Source organism: Meles meles, chromosome 7 (assembly GCF_922984935.1).
Source record: "Meles meles chromosome 7, mMelMel3.1 paternal haplotype, whole genome shotgun sequence".
NCBI lineage: Eukaryota > Metazoa > Chordata > Mammalia > Carnivora > Mustelidae > Meles > Meles meles.
The window spans coordinates 88,408,280-88,428,249 of record NC_060072.1 but is presented as its reverse complement, the minus strand read 5'-3'; the positions used below and the strand labels follow the sequence as shown (position 1 = coordinate 88,428,249).

General features: G+C 42.2%; 1 protein-coding gene across 1 annotated transcript in view; it reads right to left on the bottom strand.

The window, feature by feature from the left end:
• Positions 1–11,570, bottom strand: part of TMPRSS12 (transmembrane serine protease 12) — a 30,939-nt gene extending 19,369 nt beyond the window's left edge. Inside the window, exons 1-3 of the mRNA XM_046011824.1 lie at positions 11,252–11,570; positions 5,439–5,900; positions 4,354–4,549 (exon numbers count right to left, since the gene is read on the bottom strand). Of these exons, the coding sequence (XP_045867780.1) occupies positions 4,354–4,549; positions 5,439–5,900; positions 11,252–11,570 (977 nt within the window). The remainder of the gene's footprint in view (positions 1–4,353; positions 4,550–5,438; positions 5,901–11,251) is intronic.
• Between the last annotated feature and the right edge of the window lie 8,400 nt (positions 11,571–19,970).

Sequence of the window (19,970 nt, the reverse complement as noted above, 5' to 3'; positions counted from 1 at the left end):
CCATAAGATTAAAAAACAGGCTGTGTACATTGAACACTGTAAAACATTGCTGAAATTAAAGAATACCTGAATAAATGGAAAGACATCCCATGTTCATGGATTGGAAGGCTTAATATTATTAAGATGGCAATACTATCCAAGGGGAGCCACAGATTCAATGCAATCCTTATAAAAATCTCGACATTTTTTGAAGAAATAGAACAACCCATCTTAAATTCATACAGAATGTCAAGGGACCCAAATAGCCGAAGTAATCTTGAAAAAGAAGAATGCAGTTGGAGGACTCACATTTCCAGACTTCAAAACTATAGCAAAGTTACAGTAATCCAAACAGTATAGTACTGGCAGATATATACACACCCCAATGAAAAAGGGTAGAGAGCCCAGAAATACAGCCTTGCATATGGGCTCAAGTGATTTTCAACAAGTGTTGAGACAGTTCAGTGGGGAAAGGACAGGCTTTTTCAACAAATCATGCTGGCAAAATTGTATATGTACATGCAAAAGAATGAAGTTGAACACTGACCTTATACCATATGCAAAAATTAACTCAAAATAGATAAAGGCCTAAATATAAAAGTAAAACAAGGGACTCCTCAGTGGCTCAGTTGGTTAAATATCTGCCTTTGACTCAGTGTGGGGGGAGGTCCTTGCTCAGCGGGCATCCTGCTTCTCCCTCTACTTGCCACTCTCCCTGCTTGTGCTCTCTCTCTCTCTCTCTGACAAAAAATAAATAAAATCTTAAAAAAAAAAAAGAAACCACTGGAGAAAACCTTCATGATATTGGATTTAGCAATGATTTCTTAGATATAACACCAAAAACAGAGGTAACCCAAAAAAATCAAATAAATGAATGGAACTTCTTCAAAAGTAAAAACTTTGTGTGTCAAAGGACATTTTCTAAGAGACTGAAAAGACAACCCACAGAATGAGAGAAAATTTTTTCAGATTATATATTTGATAAGGGATTGATATGAAGAATATAAAAAGCACTCCTACATCTCAACAAAAATTCCAATTAAAAATGGGCAAAGGATTTAAATAGATACTTCCTTTTTTTAACTTTTTTTTTTTTTTAAGATTTTATTTATTTGAGAGATCACAAGTAGGCAGAGAGGCAGGTGGGGGGCAGGGGGGAAGCAGGCTCCCTGCTGAGTAGAGAGCCCGATGCGGGGCTCGATCCCAGGACCCTGAGATCATGACCTGAGCCGATGGCAGAGGCTTAACCCACTGAGCCACCCAGGCGCCCCAAATAGATATTTCTTTGGAGAAGATATACAAATAGCCGATACGCACATGGAAAGATGTTTAACATCATTAGTCATTAGAGAATTGCAAATCAACCACAGGGAGATACCACTTCACACTCATTAGGACAGTTATGATAGTAGTAGTGTAAGTGTCATAGTGTAAGTGTAATTTTTTTCTAATCCGTGTGGAACACTGGGAAACAGAAGAAACAAATTTAAGAGATACTGCGTAGAGAAAGCAAATTCCTTGGGTCACAGAGCTGTTGTTGATGCCGTTATCTGAAAGAATAGAGAAGGAACAGGATTGGAAGAGAGATTTTATTCATTTTCCAACTTACTGAGATAGTGACTCTAGTAAAAACATCTATAGTAGGGAGCTGGAAATATGAGTCAGCTGGAAAGACTTGGAGTTTCCAGCACATGGTGATTGCTGAAACAGAAGTAGACGTGACATCTCTAGAAGAGCGTACAGATAAGGCAAGAGGATAAGAGTGGAAATGTTGCCATTTAGATGATGACAAAGACTCATCAAGGAAAAGGAGAAAATTAGAAGGGACTTAGAAATCAAGAGAAGAGATAGTTTTTAGGAAAACAGTGGTCAGCTTTGCCACATTATGAAGATTAAATAGGATGGGGACTGAGAAGAGGTCATTGGATTTGGCATGGAGGGGGATCTCTAATAGTGTGTTCGGAGCACAGAAATAAGACCGCAATTGGCATTTTAGAAGTCAGTGCAGATGAAGCAAAAAGGAGTCTCGCAAATAGAAAAGAAAAAAACGGTAGGGTTCATCAATAGGTTGCTTGGGTTTTTAAATAATGATGGAGTGACGTAAACATGCTTGAGGGTTGCAGTCAAGTGCTCTACCACTGAGCTATACCTCCTGCATGCTTGAGGGTTGTAGGGAAGAAACCGGGGAGAAGACTGAAAAGTACGAGAGACAGTGAGGTATAATGCCACAGCACAGGTTGAAGAACTGGCTTTGGGTCAGGGGGGCTGTTATTTAACCAGTGTGATCGTGGCCAATTACCACATCTCCCTCATCTCTGGATTCCTCAAGTGTGAAACAGAGGTGATAATAGCTATCTCAGAGAGTTACTGGGAGGGCTTTTTTTTTTTTAAGATTTTATTTTATTTGAGAGCGAGTACAAGCAGGTGGAGGGACAGAAGGAGAGGGAGAAACAGACTCACTGCTGAGCAGGGAGCCTGACGCGGGACTTGATCCCAGGACCCTGGAATCATGACCTGAGCCCAAGGCAGACACTTAACTGACTGGGCTCCCCCAGGCTCCCCCCCTTTTTTTTTTAAACACAGAATTATATGTAACATCCTTAGTACCTAATCTCAGAGCAAGTCTTTGATAAATGCTTGTTCTAAGAAGGAAAAAGGGATAGTTGATGGTGCAAGGTTTAGGAAATGAGGGGGACTGGAACAGAATGTAGCAAAGTTAGTCCTCTGAAAAGTAGAGAATATGCCTCAGTAATGTCTATTGCCTCAGCAGCTAGACCAGTCCCTAGCATATAACATACATTCAGTCAATGTTGAATAAAGGAGTGAAAACATAAGATTTAGTCTTGAGAAATGTTAAGTGGAATATGACGATATCTTCAAATGCTTGCAGGAGGAATTGGGTTAAATATATATGGCTTCAGAAAGCAGATTAAAAACAAAAAACAAAAAACCAAGACACTTACTTCAACATAAGAAAAGCTTCCTAAGAATTAAAGCTGTTTGAAAATGAAATTATATTCTTCCCAAGGTAGCAATCCATCATCACAAGAGATGACTCAAATAGAGAGCCATATGGGATAGTTACGGTTATGTGTGGGGGTTTCATTCTGGCAAACCTGGAGTTGATCCTTGATATTGTTGCTCTCGAGCCATGAGCAAGGTACATGAGAATGCCTAAATCTGGGATGTCTGGGAGGCTCAATCAATTAAGCATCTAACTTTGGCTCAGGTCATGATCCCAGGGTCCCAGTATCAAGTCCCACACTGGGCTCCTTGCTCAGTGGGCAGCCTGCTTCTACCTCTGCTTTCTCTCAAATAAATAAAAAAAAATCTTAGAGATAGTGTTTTGAGGGTGCCTGGCTAGCTCAGTCAGTGGAGCATAGGACTCTTGATCTTGGGGTCATGAGTTCAAGCCCCATGTTGGGTATGGACTCCACCTAAAAAAATAAAAAAAAGTAGCATGCTGTACAAGCATTGTAAAATATCCCTGAAAGAACAGAATCGATTCCAACCTCTGAAATTTTTCTTCTAGCTCTCTTTCCGTACTCTTAATTTATAACTTAGTGTCTTATTATTTTTCTACCTCTATTCCTCAGAAGGTAAGTTTATGGAACTGAAATGTATGTTTGAAAAATGTAGTATACCAGGGTGCCTGGTGGCTGTCAGTTAAAGTGGCTGCCTTCAGCTCAGGTCATGATCTTGGGATCTTGGGATCCTGGGATCAAGCCCTGTGTTCAGCTCCCTGCTCAGCGGGGAGTCTGCCTGCCTCTCCCTCTGCTCCTCCCCCATTCATGGGCGCATGCGTGCGCTATCTCAAATAAATAAAATCTTAAAAAAAACACAAAATATGATGCAATGGTGAGAAAGAAAAACACATGGTTACCATATAATAATTTTAAAAGCTAAAGACAATTGTTATTATTTAAAGCACAGTCTGACAAATTCCCATAGGCCAAATCTGACTGTCTCCTATTTTTTAATAGTCCATGAAGGAAAAAAAAAATGTTTTTTATACTCTTAAATGGCTGGAAAACAAAAAAATATATACTATTTTGTTCAAATTTCAGTGTTCATTAATAAAGTTGTATTGGCTCACAGCATACTTATTCAGTTGTATTGTCTGTGGCCACTTTGGTCCCATAGTGGCAGGGCTGAGTCGTCGTGACAGAGTCCTTAACATTTTTACTATTTTACAGAAAGCATAAACCTCTGATTTATAGGATTCATTTCAACAAACAGTGTGCTAGTGTAAAGCATTATGGCTACTTGTAAACACACAGCTTAAGAGAACATGGCTGAAATCAAATGGTCCTCTACTACTACAAAGTATCCCCCAAGAGAATAAAATAGAGGAGTTGTGCTCCGAATACATACCTAGTATCCTGAGTGCAGTGGGCAGCTGTGAGGACCCACTTACTTTTCACTAAGCTTCCCCCACATATATGAGCAAGAATTTTGCCTGATTGAATCTGCAGGCTAACTACCCATGGCCACGCGCCAGTTTGAGCTGCTGTGCCCCCTACTATCCGGGACCCTTCCAATACATCTGCAAGCGGTGCTGTCCCACAATCTAAAAATAAAAATCATATATTATTTGTACTGAACATCTGATGATATGTTTTCCTAATCTTAACATACTAACAGAATCTTTTAGATTCCTATTAAAAAAAAAAACAACGGAGGGGCGCCTGGGTGGCTCAGTGGATTAGGCCGCTGCCTTCGGCTCAGGTCATGATCTCAGGGTCCTGGGATCGAGCCCCGCATCAGGCTCTCTGCTCCGCAGGGAGCCTGCTTCCTCCTCTCTCTCTGCCTGCCTCTCTGCCTACTTGTGATCTCTCTCTCTGTCAAATAAATAAATAAAAATTAAAAAAAAAAAAAAAACGGATAAAGCAATCTGGATACCCAAGGCATGCCCATATTTTGGGGAAAAAAATCTTGAAGGAGAGTTAAGACAAATATGCCTTAAATGATCACTACAAATTGAAAGGCATTAAATCAACACAGTTCGTTAAAACTCTATTCCCCCAAAATCTAAAAAGGAGATAAGTTTCTCTGACCAGGTATCACGTTGTTTCTGGGACAAAATGGCAATTAAAGAGCCTGGGAGTGGTGAAGCAACGACGATACTTATACTATTTGCTATTTGACTTGCTGGGTGAGTTTTTCTCAAGTGTAGTAGGACAGGGTCACCTACCAGCCTTTTCAACTCTGAATTCCTCTGAATTTCTAACCTTTAAACTGGGAATGACAAACCTCGGAATGTTTTGAGCATAAGCAGCAGCACTCTACACGCGTGTGGCATTTTTGCTACGATGACTACGACACTGTCATAATTAACCAGACTGCGTGGGTCTGTACATTTTAAGGGCAGTTGGGCCTGCAGGAAAGGAGGGAGCCGAGTTCAGCAGTGGGCAGCACACACGGGAGGCTGTTCAAAGAGGGTAATGAACGGATACTGCCCTCTGCGGCCCCCGCTTCCTTTGGGGCCTGGAGCGCCTTCCGCCCCTCTCGCGCGGCCTCCCGCCACCCAGGGGCACCGGCCTGCTCCCGCCAGGAGCTGCGCCCAGTCCTTTCGGGGAGTGAGTGGAGTCCGGAGTCGGGGAGAGCGCTCCCCACGAGCAGCAGCGCGGCGCTCAGGAGCCCCAGCCCCATTTGGGAACTCCTGGTGGGCAAGATGGCGGCAGGCCTGGGCTGCCTGCGTGGGCCGCGAGCTCGAGGCCTAGGAGACAGCAGCGCAGGCGGGCAGGCTGGCGCGCGGGGTGGGAGGGCCAAGCCCGCGCGGGAAGCCAGGGGCGTGGGGGCAGGAGGCCTGGGAGGCTGGTGCCGTTGCAGGGACGCCTCAGTCGTTTGGGTGGTATCTGAGTTGGCTTCCACTCCTTGGACAGATGCAAGGGAGGAGCCTGTGTCCCGCCTGCGGCTGACTGCTCATTAATGGGCCCACTGGCTTGTGCCATACAGCTGGGCTTTTGTGCTGGGAGGGGAGTGGAGAACAACTGGGTCCTGCTAGCTCAGACTTGCCGGGCCCGGAAGGCTTCCAGAAGTAAGGGCAGCTACACGGAGGCAGGTAGGCTGGGGAGGGGAGACAGAAAGCAGAAGACGAAGTGCAGGGTTGGGATCTGGTATGAGACAGACACCAAGGAACCCAGATTCTGTGACAGAGATCTGTTTTCTTATTGTTCCATAGTAGCTTGTCTTCAACCCGTCACCTCAGGGTGAGCCGATAAAATCAAATGGAAGGACCTGCAATGTTAAGGACAGAAGCTGACTGATGGGGGCGCCTGGGTGGCTCAGTGGTTTGGGCCGCTGCCTTCCGCTCAGGTCATGATCTCGGGATCCTGGGATCGAGTCCCGCATCGGGCTCTCTGCTTGGCAGGGAGCCTGCTTCCTTCTCACTCTCTCTGCCTACTTCTCTGCCTACTTGTGATCTCTCTCTGTCAAATAAATAAAATCTTTAAAAAAAAAAAAAAAAAAGAAGCTGACTGATGGTAACCGCGTGCACTCTGGCTCTCCCACTCTCTCGCCCGCTCTCTTTCTCCCCTCTCTCCCCCTTTAGTCCCTAGCCTGAGAGAGAGATTATTCCTGGCCCCTCTCAGAAACCCTGAGATGCCCTCTGACGTTCTAAACCGTGGGGAGAGGACACGGATAAGTGGCTCCAGTTAACTGAACCACTGAACAAGCAGGCATCAGCCTCACACTGTGCACGCGTGCCGAGACATCACATCACAGGAGGGCTGCTAAGGCCTGGCCCTCCTGGGGCACCTGGGTGGCTCAGTCAGTTAAGCAGCCAACCCATTTTCTGCACAGGCCTTGATCTCAGGGTCGTGAGACAGAGCCCCGAGTTGGGCCCTGGGCTGGGAGTAGAGCCTGCTTAAGATTCTCTCTCTCCCTCATTCTCTGCCCCAACCCCTCCTCTAAAGAGAGAGAGAGAGAGAGAGAGAGACCTGGCCCTCTAACCCAGAGAACAATATAACTTGGCCAGCAGAGAAAATCACCTGGGGAACAAAGAAGTAAGTGGAGACACCGAAACCAAATACAGATTCAGACACAAGGGATTGGTGTGGGCTGACAGTCTGGGAAGGGTGCCCAAAGGTGGGGGGTATGAGTGGCCTAGATTGAGGGGAAAGATCAAGAGGAGGAAGGAGATGTAGTGAAGACCAGCCCCACGTTAACGTGAAAGGAAGAGTTTACCCGTCCTCTGCCTTTTTGTTCTATTTGGGCCCTCAGTGGATTGTACTGAATGATGCAAATGTACACCTTTCCCCCCATCTGTGGATTTAATGCTAAACTCTTTCAGAAACACTCTCACAGACACACCCAGAAATAGTATTTCACCAGCTATCTGGGCATACTTTAGTCAAGTTGATACATAAAATTAACCTTCACAGTAATAATAATGTAGTGCGTATGTATGACTTTACTATAGTTTTTACTGTTTGCTATTGTAGAGACAAAAGAGAGAAGCCATGCCTCAAAATTTTCCACCGGGGTATGTAAGAGAAAAAATTAAGTTAAAGGCTTCTTCCTGGTTTTGTATTTGATTTGATTCTGTTCTGAGTCCAGAATCAACATGTTTGGCCCTTCTTCCCTTTCACAGAGTCATTTAATATGGTTTTTAGCTATGCAGGAGTAAGCCTGGAACTTGCTTCCTCCTTAGGGGTAAGGGCATTTATTGCTCAGTGTAATTGAAGAGAATTTTTTCAGTGTGCAGAGGAGGCTGGGGAAGAGGGAGGAAAGAAGCAGGCAGCGCAACAGCATGGCAGAAAACCAAGCCTGAGCTAAAAATGACATCTATGAGAGTTCCACAGGGTTAGGTTGACACTAACAACAGTGATATCTAATGTTTGGGTTTTTGTTTTGTTTTGGTTTTGTTTTTGTTTTTAAGATTTTCCTTATTTATTTGACAGAGATCACAAGTAGGCAAAGAGGCAGGTAGGAACCATGCGGGGCTCGATCCCAGGAACCTGAGATCATGACCTGAGCGGAAGGCAGAGTCTTAATCAACTGAGCCACCCAGGAGCCCCTTATGTTTGGTTTTAAATTGTGTTATCGTTGCTATCTTGAGCTGTGCTGAAGGTTGCTTCTGTTAACGCCACACCTTCAGTAACAAGGGAACAGCGTGGGCTGTAGTAGTCTAGGCGGTTGGTCACATGATGGGGAATTAAAGTAGGGGTCAGCAACAGGACAGCTGCCTTGCTCATATTATCTCCCTGAGGTCCTCCTGGTTAGCAGCATTAAATCAAAGGTGGCTATTAGTTGGGGCTTACAGGTGGTAACACGTGGGAAAGGGAAGAGATCAGGACAGGGCTGCGCGGGAATCAGTGGTTGAGGGGTAGGCGATATTGGAGGAAACAAGGTATAGCTTGGACTGACCCATGGAAGATTTCCTGTTTCCCAGATATTTCAGTGGAAGGTGGTACTTGAAAGGGAAGAAACACAGTTGGGGTGTGTTTCTCTGTAGGGGGATGTGATCAGATCGGCTATGGCTGTGAAAAGTCAAATGACAGGTTTCTTTGACATAGTCTGATCAAAGACAGGTTCATGTAGCCAAATCATGAAAAGACGCTGGAAAATGCAGTGGACCAGGAACTGCAACAGGTACAGGTCCTGTGCCTGGGTTTCCTCTGCATTTTCTAGATCTTCACTCTTCTCTCCTATATTGTCACCTCCTTTCTTGGCGGGGTCACTCCTATCAGCAGACCAATGTTGTCTGGAGGGATAGGCAGCCTTCCAAATTACCTCCAATTAGCCCTCTTCTGGTATTCACACCCTCATTAAACCTCCGCTCCCCGCCGCCATTAGTGTTAGCTGGATTTAGTGACATGTTTCTAGCAAATGGAAACTGGCAGAGGTGATGGGCTATCGCTTCCAAGATTAGGTTACAAAAAGACTGTGACTTGTTCTTTTTTTTTTTTTTTTTTTTTTTTAAATATTTTATTTATTTGACAGAGAGAAATCACAACTAGGCAGAGAGGCAGGCAGAGAGAGAGGAGGAAGCAGGCTCCCTGCGGAGCAGAGAGCCTGATGTGGGGCTCGATCTTGTTCTTGATGGTCTCCCTACCTTTCTCACTCGGAGGGAAGCTGGCTGCCTTCTTGTGAGTTGCTCTGTGGAGCAGCCTGTAGCAGTAGCCAGTGAGGGACAGAGTCCTCTCTCTTATGCCCAAGAAGAACCCAGTCACATAGCACACTGCATGAGTGGGATGGGAAGCAGGTTCCCCCTGGGTCAAACCTTCAGATAAGACCACAGTTGTGGCTAACACCGTAATTTCAACCTCATGAGAGACCTTAAGCCAGAGGCACCCCACTAAAGATTCTCTCCCCCACAGAAACTGTGAGCTAAGTTCCTAACTCATTTTATGAGGCTAGCATTACCCTAAACCAAAACCAGACAAAGATATAAGAAAACTATGGACCGGGGCGCCTGGGTGGCTCAGTGGATTAAGCCGCTGCCTTCGGCTCAGGTCATGATCTCAAGGTCCTGGGATCGAGCCCCACATCGGGCTCTCTGCTCCGCAGGGAGCCTGCTTCCTCCTCTCTCTCTGCCTGCGTCTCTGCCTACTTGTGATCTCTCTCTGTCAAATAAATAAATAAAATCTTTAAAACAAACAAACAAACAAAAAAAAACTATGGACCAATGTTTCTCATGAACAAATGCAGATGTTCTCAATATATTAGCAAATCAAATCCAGCAGTGTATAAAAAGAATCATACACCATGACCAAGTGCCATTTATCCCAGATATGCAAGCCTGGTTCAACATTTTATTTTTGAGAGAGAGAGAGAGAGAGGGAGAGAGGGAAGATGGGGGAGGGGCAGAAGGAGAGAGACTCTTTCTTTCTCTTTTTAATTTTATTTGTCACAGAGAGAGAGAGAGAGAGAGATTGAGTACAGGCAGAGAGAGAAGCAAGCTCCCTGCTCAGCAGGAAGCCCGACACAGGACTCAATTTCAACACCCTGGGATCATGACCTGAGCTGAAGGCAGACATTTAACCTACTGAGCCACCCAGGCGTCCCAAGGAGAGAGAATCTTCAGCAGACTCCATGCTGGGGTTTGGGACCTGGGATTGGCTGGGTGTGTGGGGGGCAGGTGTCAGGGCTGACAAGGTCTGGAGTTGCACTCCACTTGGGGCACATCTGAGTTAGTCCTAGAAATCTTTTTAATGAAAGTATTTTATTATGCAGACTTTAAATATTAACAACAATGTGCATATCCACGTACCCACCACCTCATTCACTACTTTGGTTTTCCTGAATTTTAAACCATGTCAAAGAATACAGTACGGTATGTGCACAGTTGGTTTATTTTTGGTGGGCAGCAAAGCAAGGTCTGTTGAGCGACAGCAAAGTGATAGTACAAAGCTCCCAAGGAGGGAAGAAACCCTAGGGGGTTGCCCCAGTGTATGTACAGTTTAAAGAATGACAATAGAATAATACTCACTTAAGAAAAAAAAAATTGATGTTACTCTTGAAATCCCCTGTATACCCCTCCCTGATTCTCTCCCTTTCTCTTTCCTTCAGATGTAACCAGTATTCTAAATTTTGTATTCATTATTCCATTGATTCTTTTTATAAACCTGAGAGTATAGTATGGTAGCCACTAGCCACAGGTGACAATTAAGTTTGTTTATTTATTTACATATATTTATTTGAGAGAGAGGGAGAGCTTGCAAGCAGGGGGAGCAGCAGGCAGAGGAAGAAGCAGGCTCCCCACTGAGCAGGGAGCCTAAATCGGGGCCCAGTCCCAGAACCGTGGGGCCATGACCCGAGTCAAAGGCAGATGCTCAGCCGACTGAGCCACCGAGGTGCCCCGACAATTAGTTTAAATATAAATAAAATAAAATATTCAGTTCCCCAGTCATGTTAGCCATATCTCAAGTGCTTCATAGCCACATATGTCTGGTGGTTACCATACTGGACAACAAAGTTATAGAATATTTGTATCATTTCAGAGAGTCCCATTGGATAGCTCTGCTCTATGCAATATATTGTCTAATTTTGCATGTTTCTGAACTTTACATAAGTCAAATCATACAGTGAGCTTTCTCTTGCAGCTAGCTCTGTTTCATTCAGTATTAGGTTCTTGATGTTCATCCATGTGGTTATTTATAGCTGTAATTAATTTACTTCACCATATACATACTGCGAAAAGGACACAATGTATTTATGTACTTTGGAATCTATTGGTGATGGACATTTGAGTTATTTGCAAGAAGGATCCTTCTTCCGCCGTTTGCTTTAGCTTCGGGCCCGTCTCTTGGAAGGGTCCCCGGCGTACCCGATGGCGGAAGCAGCCGTGACTCAGGGGAGCCCTTCTGTCCGGTTCTCTGGCTTCGGTTTGCTGCATCTTCTCTCTGCCGGCCGCGCGCCGAAGCACTCACCTCCGCCAAGGCCTCTGCTGCTAATTCCTCTGGCGTGGTGCCTGTTAGCCCTTGAATTACTCCAGAGTTCATCTCCTGATACCCTTCCCCACCCGCCTTTCTCGCCAGATCCATATTCTTCATGATTTGATCGGCTCTGTTGTGAATCCAGCGTCCAACATCTGGACACGGTTCTCCCCCGCAGGAATCGTTTGTTTCGGGCTTTATGGCTTTCATGACTTTTTCTGTGACAATGATGGCCTCTTCCAAGGTGTGATCCTTCTAGATCCTTCGTGATGTTCTCAGGGTTCTCTTCCATAGCGCTGACCATCTTCTCCCTAGAGTACCACACGAAATGATACTTAAAGTTTCTTCTCCCCTGATCTAGAGGCTGAATCAGAGTCATTGTGTTTTGGGGGCAAGTAGACCACTTTGATGTCTTGGGCGTTGAACTCATGGGGTTCTGGGTGGTCAGCGGCGTTGTTCATTATCGAAAGAGCTTTAAAAGGCAATTTCTCACTGGCACGGTACTTCCTGACTTTAGGGACACAATCAATCCAGAAAATCCAGTTCTTGTCCAGGCCTTTTTGTTGTACAACCAAGATGGCAATGGTGTGCTTTTCCCTTTAAGCCTGGGGGTTCATTGCTTTATAGATAAGGGTGGTCCTGATCGCAAATCTGACTGCATTTGCATGAGAAAGTAAAGCTAGCCTGTTCTTCCTGCCTCGAATCCTGGTGCTCCCTTCTCTTCCTTACCAATAAATACCCTTTGTGACATTACCCCCCCCAACCCAGAATAGGGAGCTTTAAGCTACATGAAAAACCTGTTCAGGCAGCTATCCTTTCTCCTCAGTCATTTTTTTTAAGATTTTATTTTATTTGATTTGACAGAGAGAGAGAGATCACAAGTAGGCGGGGGGGGGGGGGGGGGGGGGGGGCGGCGGGGAGGGAGCAGGCTCCCTGCCAAGCAGAGAGCCAGATGCAGGGCTCATCCCAGGACCCCGAGATCATGACCCGAGCTGAAGGCAGAGGATTAACCCACTGAGCCACCCAGGTGCCCCTAGTTTTTTTTTTTTTAATGGCATCTTGAAACTCATCTTGCAGCCTCTTACACTGCGTCTCCTGTTATCTTGACTTTTCTTTAAGCCAAACCCCTTTAAAATTATAACACCTTCTTTTGCTGGCATTAAATTCTCCAGCTTTAGAGCCTCATCTCCTTTGCTTAAAATTGTCATATAATGATTTTTATTTTTCTCACATCCTATTGGAGCCTGTGGGTGTGCCTTTCTTTTTCTTAAGATGTAATTTATTTATCAGAGAGAGATCACAAATAGGCAGAGAGGCAGGCAGAGAGAGAGGGGGAAGGGTGCTCCCCACTGAGCAGAGAGCCAATGCGGGGCTGGGATCATGACCTGAGCAGAAGGCAGTGGCTTTAACCCACTGAGCCACCCAGGCGCCCCTGGGTGTGCCTTTCTTACAGCAATCCTGCGCCCCCATAAAAGCTGCACTTTCAATACAAGATGGAAAGGTATTTCACAAAAAGTGCAAGGGTTCCTGTGCCTGCCGCTGTAGCACAGCGATGGCTTCATGAAATTCAGTGCTCCTTACACTGGTTCATTTATCTTGAAAAGGGGCATCACAGCCACAGACCGCAACCTCTGCTACCTATCAAGCAATTAAATGTTTTCATGTCATGTCACGACTTTTCTCTGCTTCTTGGGAGCACTGCCAGCGTGACTCATGGCATTTGTGCAGATCCCATGGTGTCCTGCAAATGGCTTAGAGTACTGCCCTAAATATGGCGAAAAATACTAAGAACCAGGAGAGATCACTTTCTACTCTGATACCCAGTTTACAGAAGAGATGAGCTGCTCATAGGGTTGGGGCGATGGTGTGATTAGCATCACATGCTGGATGTGGATGTGGATCCTTGCCACATTTGCGCTCACTGCAATAGCAACAGGAGGTGGCTACAAAATTTACAGTAGTGCCGGATACAAGGGATATATGGATATACAGTATACAGCGGTTAACCTGCAGTCGGGATTTAATGTTGCAGCTTTGTTTACATTTCTTGGCTGAGTGGCACAAGGACAGACTGTGTGCGCGCAAGCCAGAAGTTTTGATACATTTTAACTTTTTATATAGAGTTGTGATATTTTATGGTAATAATGGTAGAATAGACGACTGTCTACAAACATTTTTATGCATTTAAGACATACCTTTTTCTTAAATTTTTTTTTGTTATTTCTAGGCTAAGTGGTTCATCTGCACCTCTGTTCTTTCTTTCTTTCTTCCTTTTTTTTTTTTAAGATTTTATTTATTTGACAGACAGGGATCAAGAGTAGGTAGAAAGGCAGGCAGAGAGAGTGGGGAAAGCAGGCTCCCTGCTGAGCAGAGAGCTGGATTCGGGGCTCAATCCCAGGACCCTGAGATCATGACCTGAGCCAAAAGCAGAGGCTTCACCCACTGAGCCACCCAGGCGCCCCTTCCTCTTTTCAAGTTAGATAAATCTTCCAAAAGGGGCACCTGGGTGGCTCAGTTGGTTAAATGTCCGACTCTTGGTTTTGGCTCAGGTCATGATCTCAGGGTTGTGAGATTGAGCCCTGCATGGAGCTCTGTGCTGGGTGTGAAGCCTGCTTAAGATTCTCTCTCATAAAACAACAACAACAACAACAACAAAAACCCTCTAAAAAATACTCCAATATATTTACTAAAAGAGATCAATGTATAATGTATCCACTCAGTTCAAATCCATGTTGTTCAAGGGTCAACTGTATTTTCTCTGGGTCTGTGGTTTGTCTTCTCGTTGTCTTCAAGTTGTCTTTCACAGGGCAGAAGTGTTTAATGAAGTCCTATTTATAAATTCTTTCTTTCATGGCTCATACCTTTGGTGTTCATCTAAGGTCATGTATGTTATTTTCCTGTGTTCTAAGACTTCCATAATTTTTTTTCCCACTTGTACACTTTTGTGTTTTACATTTATGTGTGTGATCCATTTTGAGTTAATTTTTATGAAGGCTATAAAGTCTGGGTCTAGATTCTTTTTCTCACATGGATGTCTGAGTGTTCCAGCACCATTTCTTGAAAAGACTCTCTGCTCCATATTATTGCCTTTGCTCCCTTCTTGAAGATCAGTTAACTATGTTCATGTGGGTCTATTTCTGTGCCCTCTGTTCTTTTCTGCTGATCTGTTCTTTTGCCAGTATCAGCCTGTCTTGATTCCTAAGGCTTTATAGTGTGTCTTGAAGTCAGGTACCATTAGTCCTCCAACATTATTCTTCTCCTTCAATAGTGTATAGTCTGTTCTGGGTGGTTTTTCGTTTTTTTTTTTTTTAAGATTTCACTTATTTATGAGAGAGAGAGAGAACAAGCAAGGGCAAAAAGGATCCTTCAGAATCAGCTTGTTGATACCCATAAAAGAACTTCTGGGGATTTTGATTAAGTTTGTACCAAGTCTGTAGACCAAGTTAAGAAGAAATACTGTCTCGACAATATTATCTTTCTGCCCATTAACATGGCATACTTCACCATTTATTTAGTTCTTTGATTTGTTTTATCAGAGTTTTGTAGTTTTCCTCATATAGCTCTTGTACATATTTTTGCTAGATTTATACCTAAATATTTCATTTGGGGGGTGGCTAATGTAATTATTACTGTATTTTAAATTTCAAATTCCATTTGTTCATTGTTGGCATATATGAAAGCAACTGACTTTTGTATATTAACCTAGTATCCTGTAGCTCTGCTATAATCAGCCATTAGTTCCAGGAGTTTCTTTATCGAATCTTCTAGATTTTCTGCATAGATGATCATGTCATCTGCGAATAAAGACAATTTTATTTCTTCCTCCCTAATCTGTGTACCTTTTGTTTCCTTTTCTTATTTCATTAGCTAGGACCTAACAGTATGACATTGAAAAGCAGTGGTGAGAACTTGCCTTGTTCCTGACTTCAGTGGGAAGGCTTTGGGTTTCTCCCTAGTAACTATGAGGGTAGTTGTAGGTTTTTTGGTCAATATTTATCAAACTGAGGAAGTTCCCCTCTAGTCCTTGTTTACTGAGAGGTTTGTTGTTGTTGTTGTTGTTTTAATCATGAATGGGTGTTGAATTTTTTCATACGCTTTTTCTGCATCTATTGTTATGTGATTTTTCTTCTTTAACCTGTTGTGATGGGTTGATTTTAAAATGTTGAACAAGGGGCACCTGGGTGGCTCAGTCTGTTAAGCATTTGACTCTTGATTTCAGCTCAGGTCATGATCTCAGGGTGGGGAGATGGAGCCCTAAACCAGGCTCCACACCAGAATTGGAGCCTGCATAGGATTCTGTCTCTCCTTCTCCCTCTGCCCCTCCCCTCAACCTCCCTCCCTCTCTCGAAAATAAATGAATAAAGTAAAATAAAATACTGAACCAGCCTTGCATACCTGGGATAAATGCCACTTGGTCATGGTATACAATTCTTTTTATACACTGTTGGATTTGATTTGCTAATATATTGAGAACGTCTGCATTTGTCCATGAAAAACATTGGTCCATAGTTTTCTTATAATATCTTTGTCTGGTTTTGGTTTTAGGGTAATGTTAACCTCATCAAATGAGTTAGGAAACATTTCTTCTGTTTATATTTTCTGAAAGAGATTGCGGAGAATTGGTGTAATTTAATTAGTGTAAGTATCATTCCTTAAGTGTTTGGTAGAATTTACCAGTGAATCCATTTGGATCTAGTGCTTTTTCCTTTGGAAGAAATTCATTATTGATTTTAATTTCTTTAATAAATATAGATTCTATTCAGATTGTCTATTTCTGTTCATGTGAGTTTAGATTGTGTCTTCTAGTAAGTTGGTCTATTTCATCTGGTTACCCCATCTGTTGGCAGAGTTGTTCAGACCATTCTTTATTCTTTCAGTGTCTGTAGGATCAGTAATGATGGATGTTCCCTCTTCCAATTTTAATATCAATTTTTGTCTCATTTTTTTTCTTAACCTGTTTAGAGGCTTATCAATTGTATTGATCTTTTCAGGGAACTAGCTTTTTGTTTTGTTGTTTTTCTCCATTGATTTCCTGTTTTCAATTTCATAGATTTCTGTTTTAATTTTATTATTTTTCTCTTCTGTGTACTTCTAACTGAATCTAATAGTGTTTCCCTGTGTTTTGAACTTTTTTTGTGACTTGTTTAGGATGTACTTTTTGTGATCCACTTAAGAAATCCTTCCCTAAGTTGAGGTCTTAAAGGTATTCATTACATTACCTTCTAAAGGTTTTTATAGGTTTTATCTCTCGTATTTAAATCTTCCATTCACCCAGAATTGATTTTTGTGTATGGTATTTGATAGGAATTCAATTTCCATTTTTCCTATGTGAATAACCAGTACTTCCAGCACCATTTATTACTATTCCAGCACCATTATTAGTTTCTAAACTTTTGGTATGGAAAAATCACATATATACAAAGACGGAAGAATAAACTCCATGAAAATTGTCATTTCATGGCCAATCTTGATACATGTATATCCCTATCTACTTTCCCCCACCACCAAAATTATTTTGAAGTAAATCCAAAAATTATGTAATTTTAAAATAAGTTATTTTAAAACATAATTGCAGGGGCTCCTGGATGGCTCAGTGGGTTAAGCCTCTGCCTTTGGCTCAGGTCATGATCTCAGGGTCCTGGGATTGAGCCCCAGATAGGGCTGTCTGTTCAGTGGGGAGCCTGCTTCCTTCTCTCGTGCTCTCTCTCTGCCTGCCTCTCTGCCTACTTGTTCTCTCTCTCTCTGTCAAATAAATAAATAATCTTTAAAAAAATAAAAATAAAAATAAAACATAATTGCAACACCATTATCATACTTAAAATAATTATAATTCTTTAATAGCAACTCATTAAATAAATACAGCATTACCCAGACACCCACAAAAGACATTACAAGAACACAATAGTGCAGACCAATATCCCTCATGAACAGAACACAAAAATCTTCAATAAACATTAGTGGATCAAGTCCAGAATTAATAAAAAAGATTATACATCATGACCAAGTGGTAGTTCTCCTGAGAATGCAAGACTGGTTCAATATTAGCAAATCAATTAATAAAACCTGTCATGTACACAAACTAATAAAAGCTACTCAATATCAATGGGTGTAGAAAAAGCATTTGATAAAATTCAACATCTGTCCTTGATAAAAAAAATATATATATATATATCATGAACTAGGAACAGAACGAAACTCCCCTAACATGAGAAGTGGCTTCTATAGACAAAACAAAGCAAAAATTCTACAGCTAATATTATACTTAATGTTAAAACTGAGTGGTTTCCCCCTTAACACTGACAGAAATTAAGATGAAGTAAGTCCATTCTTACCAATCCTATTTAGCATTGTGCTAGAAATCTTAGAAAGTAAAATAAAGCAGGATAAATTAAAAGCATACAGGTTTTAAAGATATACAATTTTGTCTATTCACGGATGACATTATGGACATTAAACTCCCCTGCCCCACTCCCAGGGCTATAAATAGCTATAAGGGAAAAAAAAGTAATAATTAGGTATAAATCTAAGAAAATATACGCATGGTCTCTATGCCAGAAAGAAAAAGAACAAGAGAAAACATCTGAGGAAAAAAATTTTAAAAGATCTAAATAAAGGAGGTATGTTGTGTTTCTGGATTAGGAGCCTAAGTATTGTTAAGATGTCAGTTTTTCCCCAGTTGATCTATATCTAGGTTTAATGCAACCCAATAAAAATCCAGCAGGATTTTATATATATAGAGAGGGGGGGGTATAGGCAAGTTGTTGTATTTATTTATTTATTTATTTTAAAGATTTTATTTATTTGACAGACAGAGATCACAAGTAGGCAGAGAGGCAGGCAGAGAGCCCAACTCAGGGCTCGATCCCAGGACCCCGGGACCATGACCCGAACCGAAGGCAGAGGCTTTAACCCACTGAGCCGCCTAGGCGCCCCCAGTTGTAGCATTTATATAGAAAGGCAAGAGAACTAGAACAGCCAGAACAATTTTAATGGGGAAAAAACCCCCAAAACAAAAAAGAAGACTTAATAAGAATTCCTACTACTTGATTTCAGGACTTACTATAAAGCTACAGTAATCAAGACTGTGGTTTTGGTGAGAAGATAGACACATCTAGATCAATGGAACATGGTAATATGAAACCATTCCTTTGAAGAATTTGTTGAGACTTACTGCCCAGTATCTGGTTCTTTTTATAAACACTCTTATGTGTTTGAAAAGAATGACTTCTAGGTTTATAGTCTACGTATCTCTGAAATCAGTATGCATCTGGCCATCACTGGCCTGTCATACTTTTATGAGCGGTGGTTTTCCCTTCTTCCTGGTATTTAAGGGGTGCCTGGGTGACTCCGTCGGTTAAGTCTCCAACTCTTGATTTCAGCTCAGGTCTGAATCTCAGGGTCTTTCTTACCTGTACTTAAAATAATAGGATGCCTGACAATCAACGGTGGTTTACAGCTGATGAAGTTCAATATATTAGGTCAAGTTTTTTACTTTTTCAAATCGATGTCTTTACTGATCGTTTTCCTGGTTTTTGCATTGATCATGAGAGAGAGATGTTAAAACCTAGTAAGATTGTTCCTTTTTCTTTCTCATTGTATTTGCATTTTGCTTCACATCCTGAGCCAGAATTATTATGAGCATTCAAGTTTAGATGCTTTATCTTCCAGATGAATTGAATCTTCTGTCATTTTAGAGTTACGGTCTTGTCCCCAAGTAATGTTTTCTTTAAAGTCTATTTTGTTGGGGTGCCTGGGTGGTGCAGTCGGTTAAGCTTCCTACTCTTGGTTTAGGCTCAAGTCATGATCTTAGGGTTGGGAGATCAAGCCCTGTGTTGAGCTCCAGGCGCTCAGCCTGGAGTCTTAGATTCTCTCTCCCTCTCCCTCTGCCTCTCCCACTTGGTTCACTCTCTCTCAAATATTTTTAAAAAGTCTATTTTGCTCAATATAAACATAGCTATGCCAGTGCTTTCCTTTGTCTAGTGTTTGGTATAAATTTTTTCATGTCTTTCCTTTTAACCCTTCTGTATTGTTAATTCATAGAAATTGCATTTGATTACTTATGAAGATAATGAGTAGTGGGCAAAGTAGTAATGTGGTCTTTTCATTTTCCTTTTTGAAATTCATTGCTCTAAGTCCATTTTTGCTTAATTTTTTGTAAACCTAACCGAAGTGTTATTTGCAGAATGCTTCAGGAATTAAAAAATGTTTAGCGGGAAAGGAAGCATTTTTTTCCAGCTGTGATATTAAATATCTAATTATTGTCCATGGAAAATGAAAAGCTTTGATGTTCATTTATTTTCCCCAAAACAAAGTATTGTTGCCATAGATAAAATCCCAAGTCTTGTATGGTCTTCTTGACCTTTTATTTAGAGAATGGCACATTATTAAGATACCATTTATGGACTTCTGAAAAAGACAATTATCATTGAATCTGTTATTTATGGATTCACATAGTTAATATAAAAACACAAACTTGGGGGCACCTGGCTGGCTCAGTGGGTAGACAATGTGACTCTTGATCTTGGGGTTTTAAGTCCCAACCCCATGCTGGGTATAGAGATTACTTAAAAAAAAAAATCTTTTAAAAAAGGGCTGGATCCACACTAAACT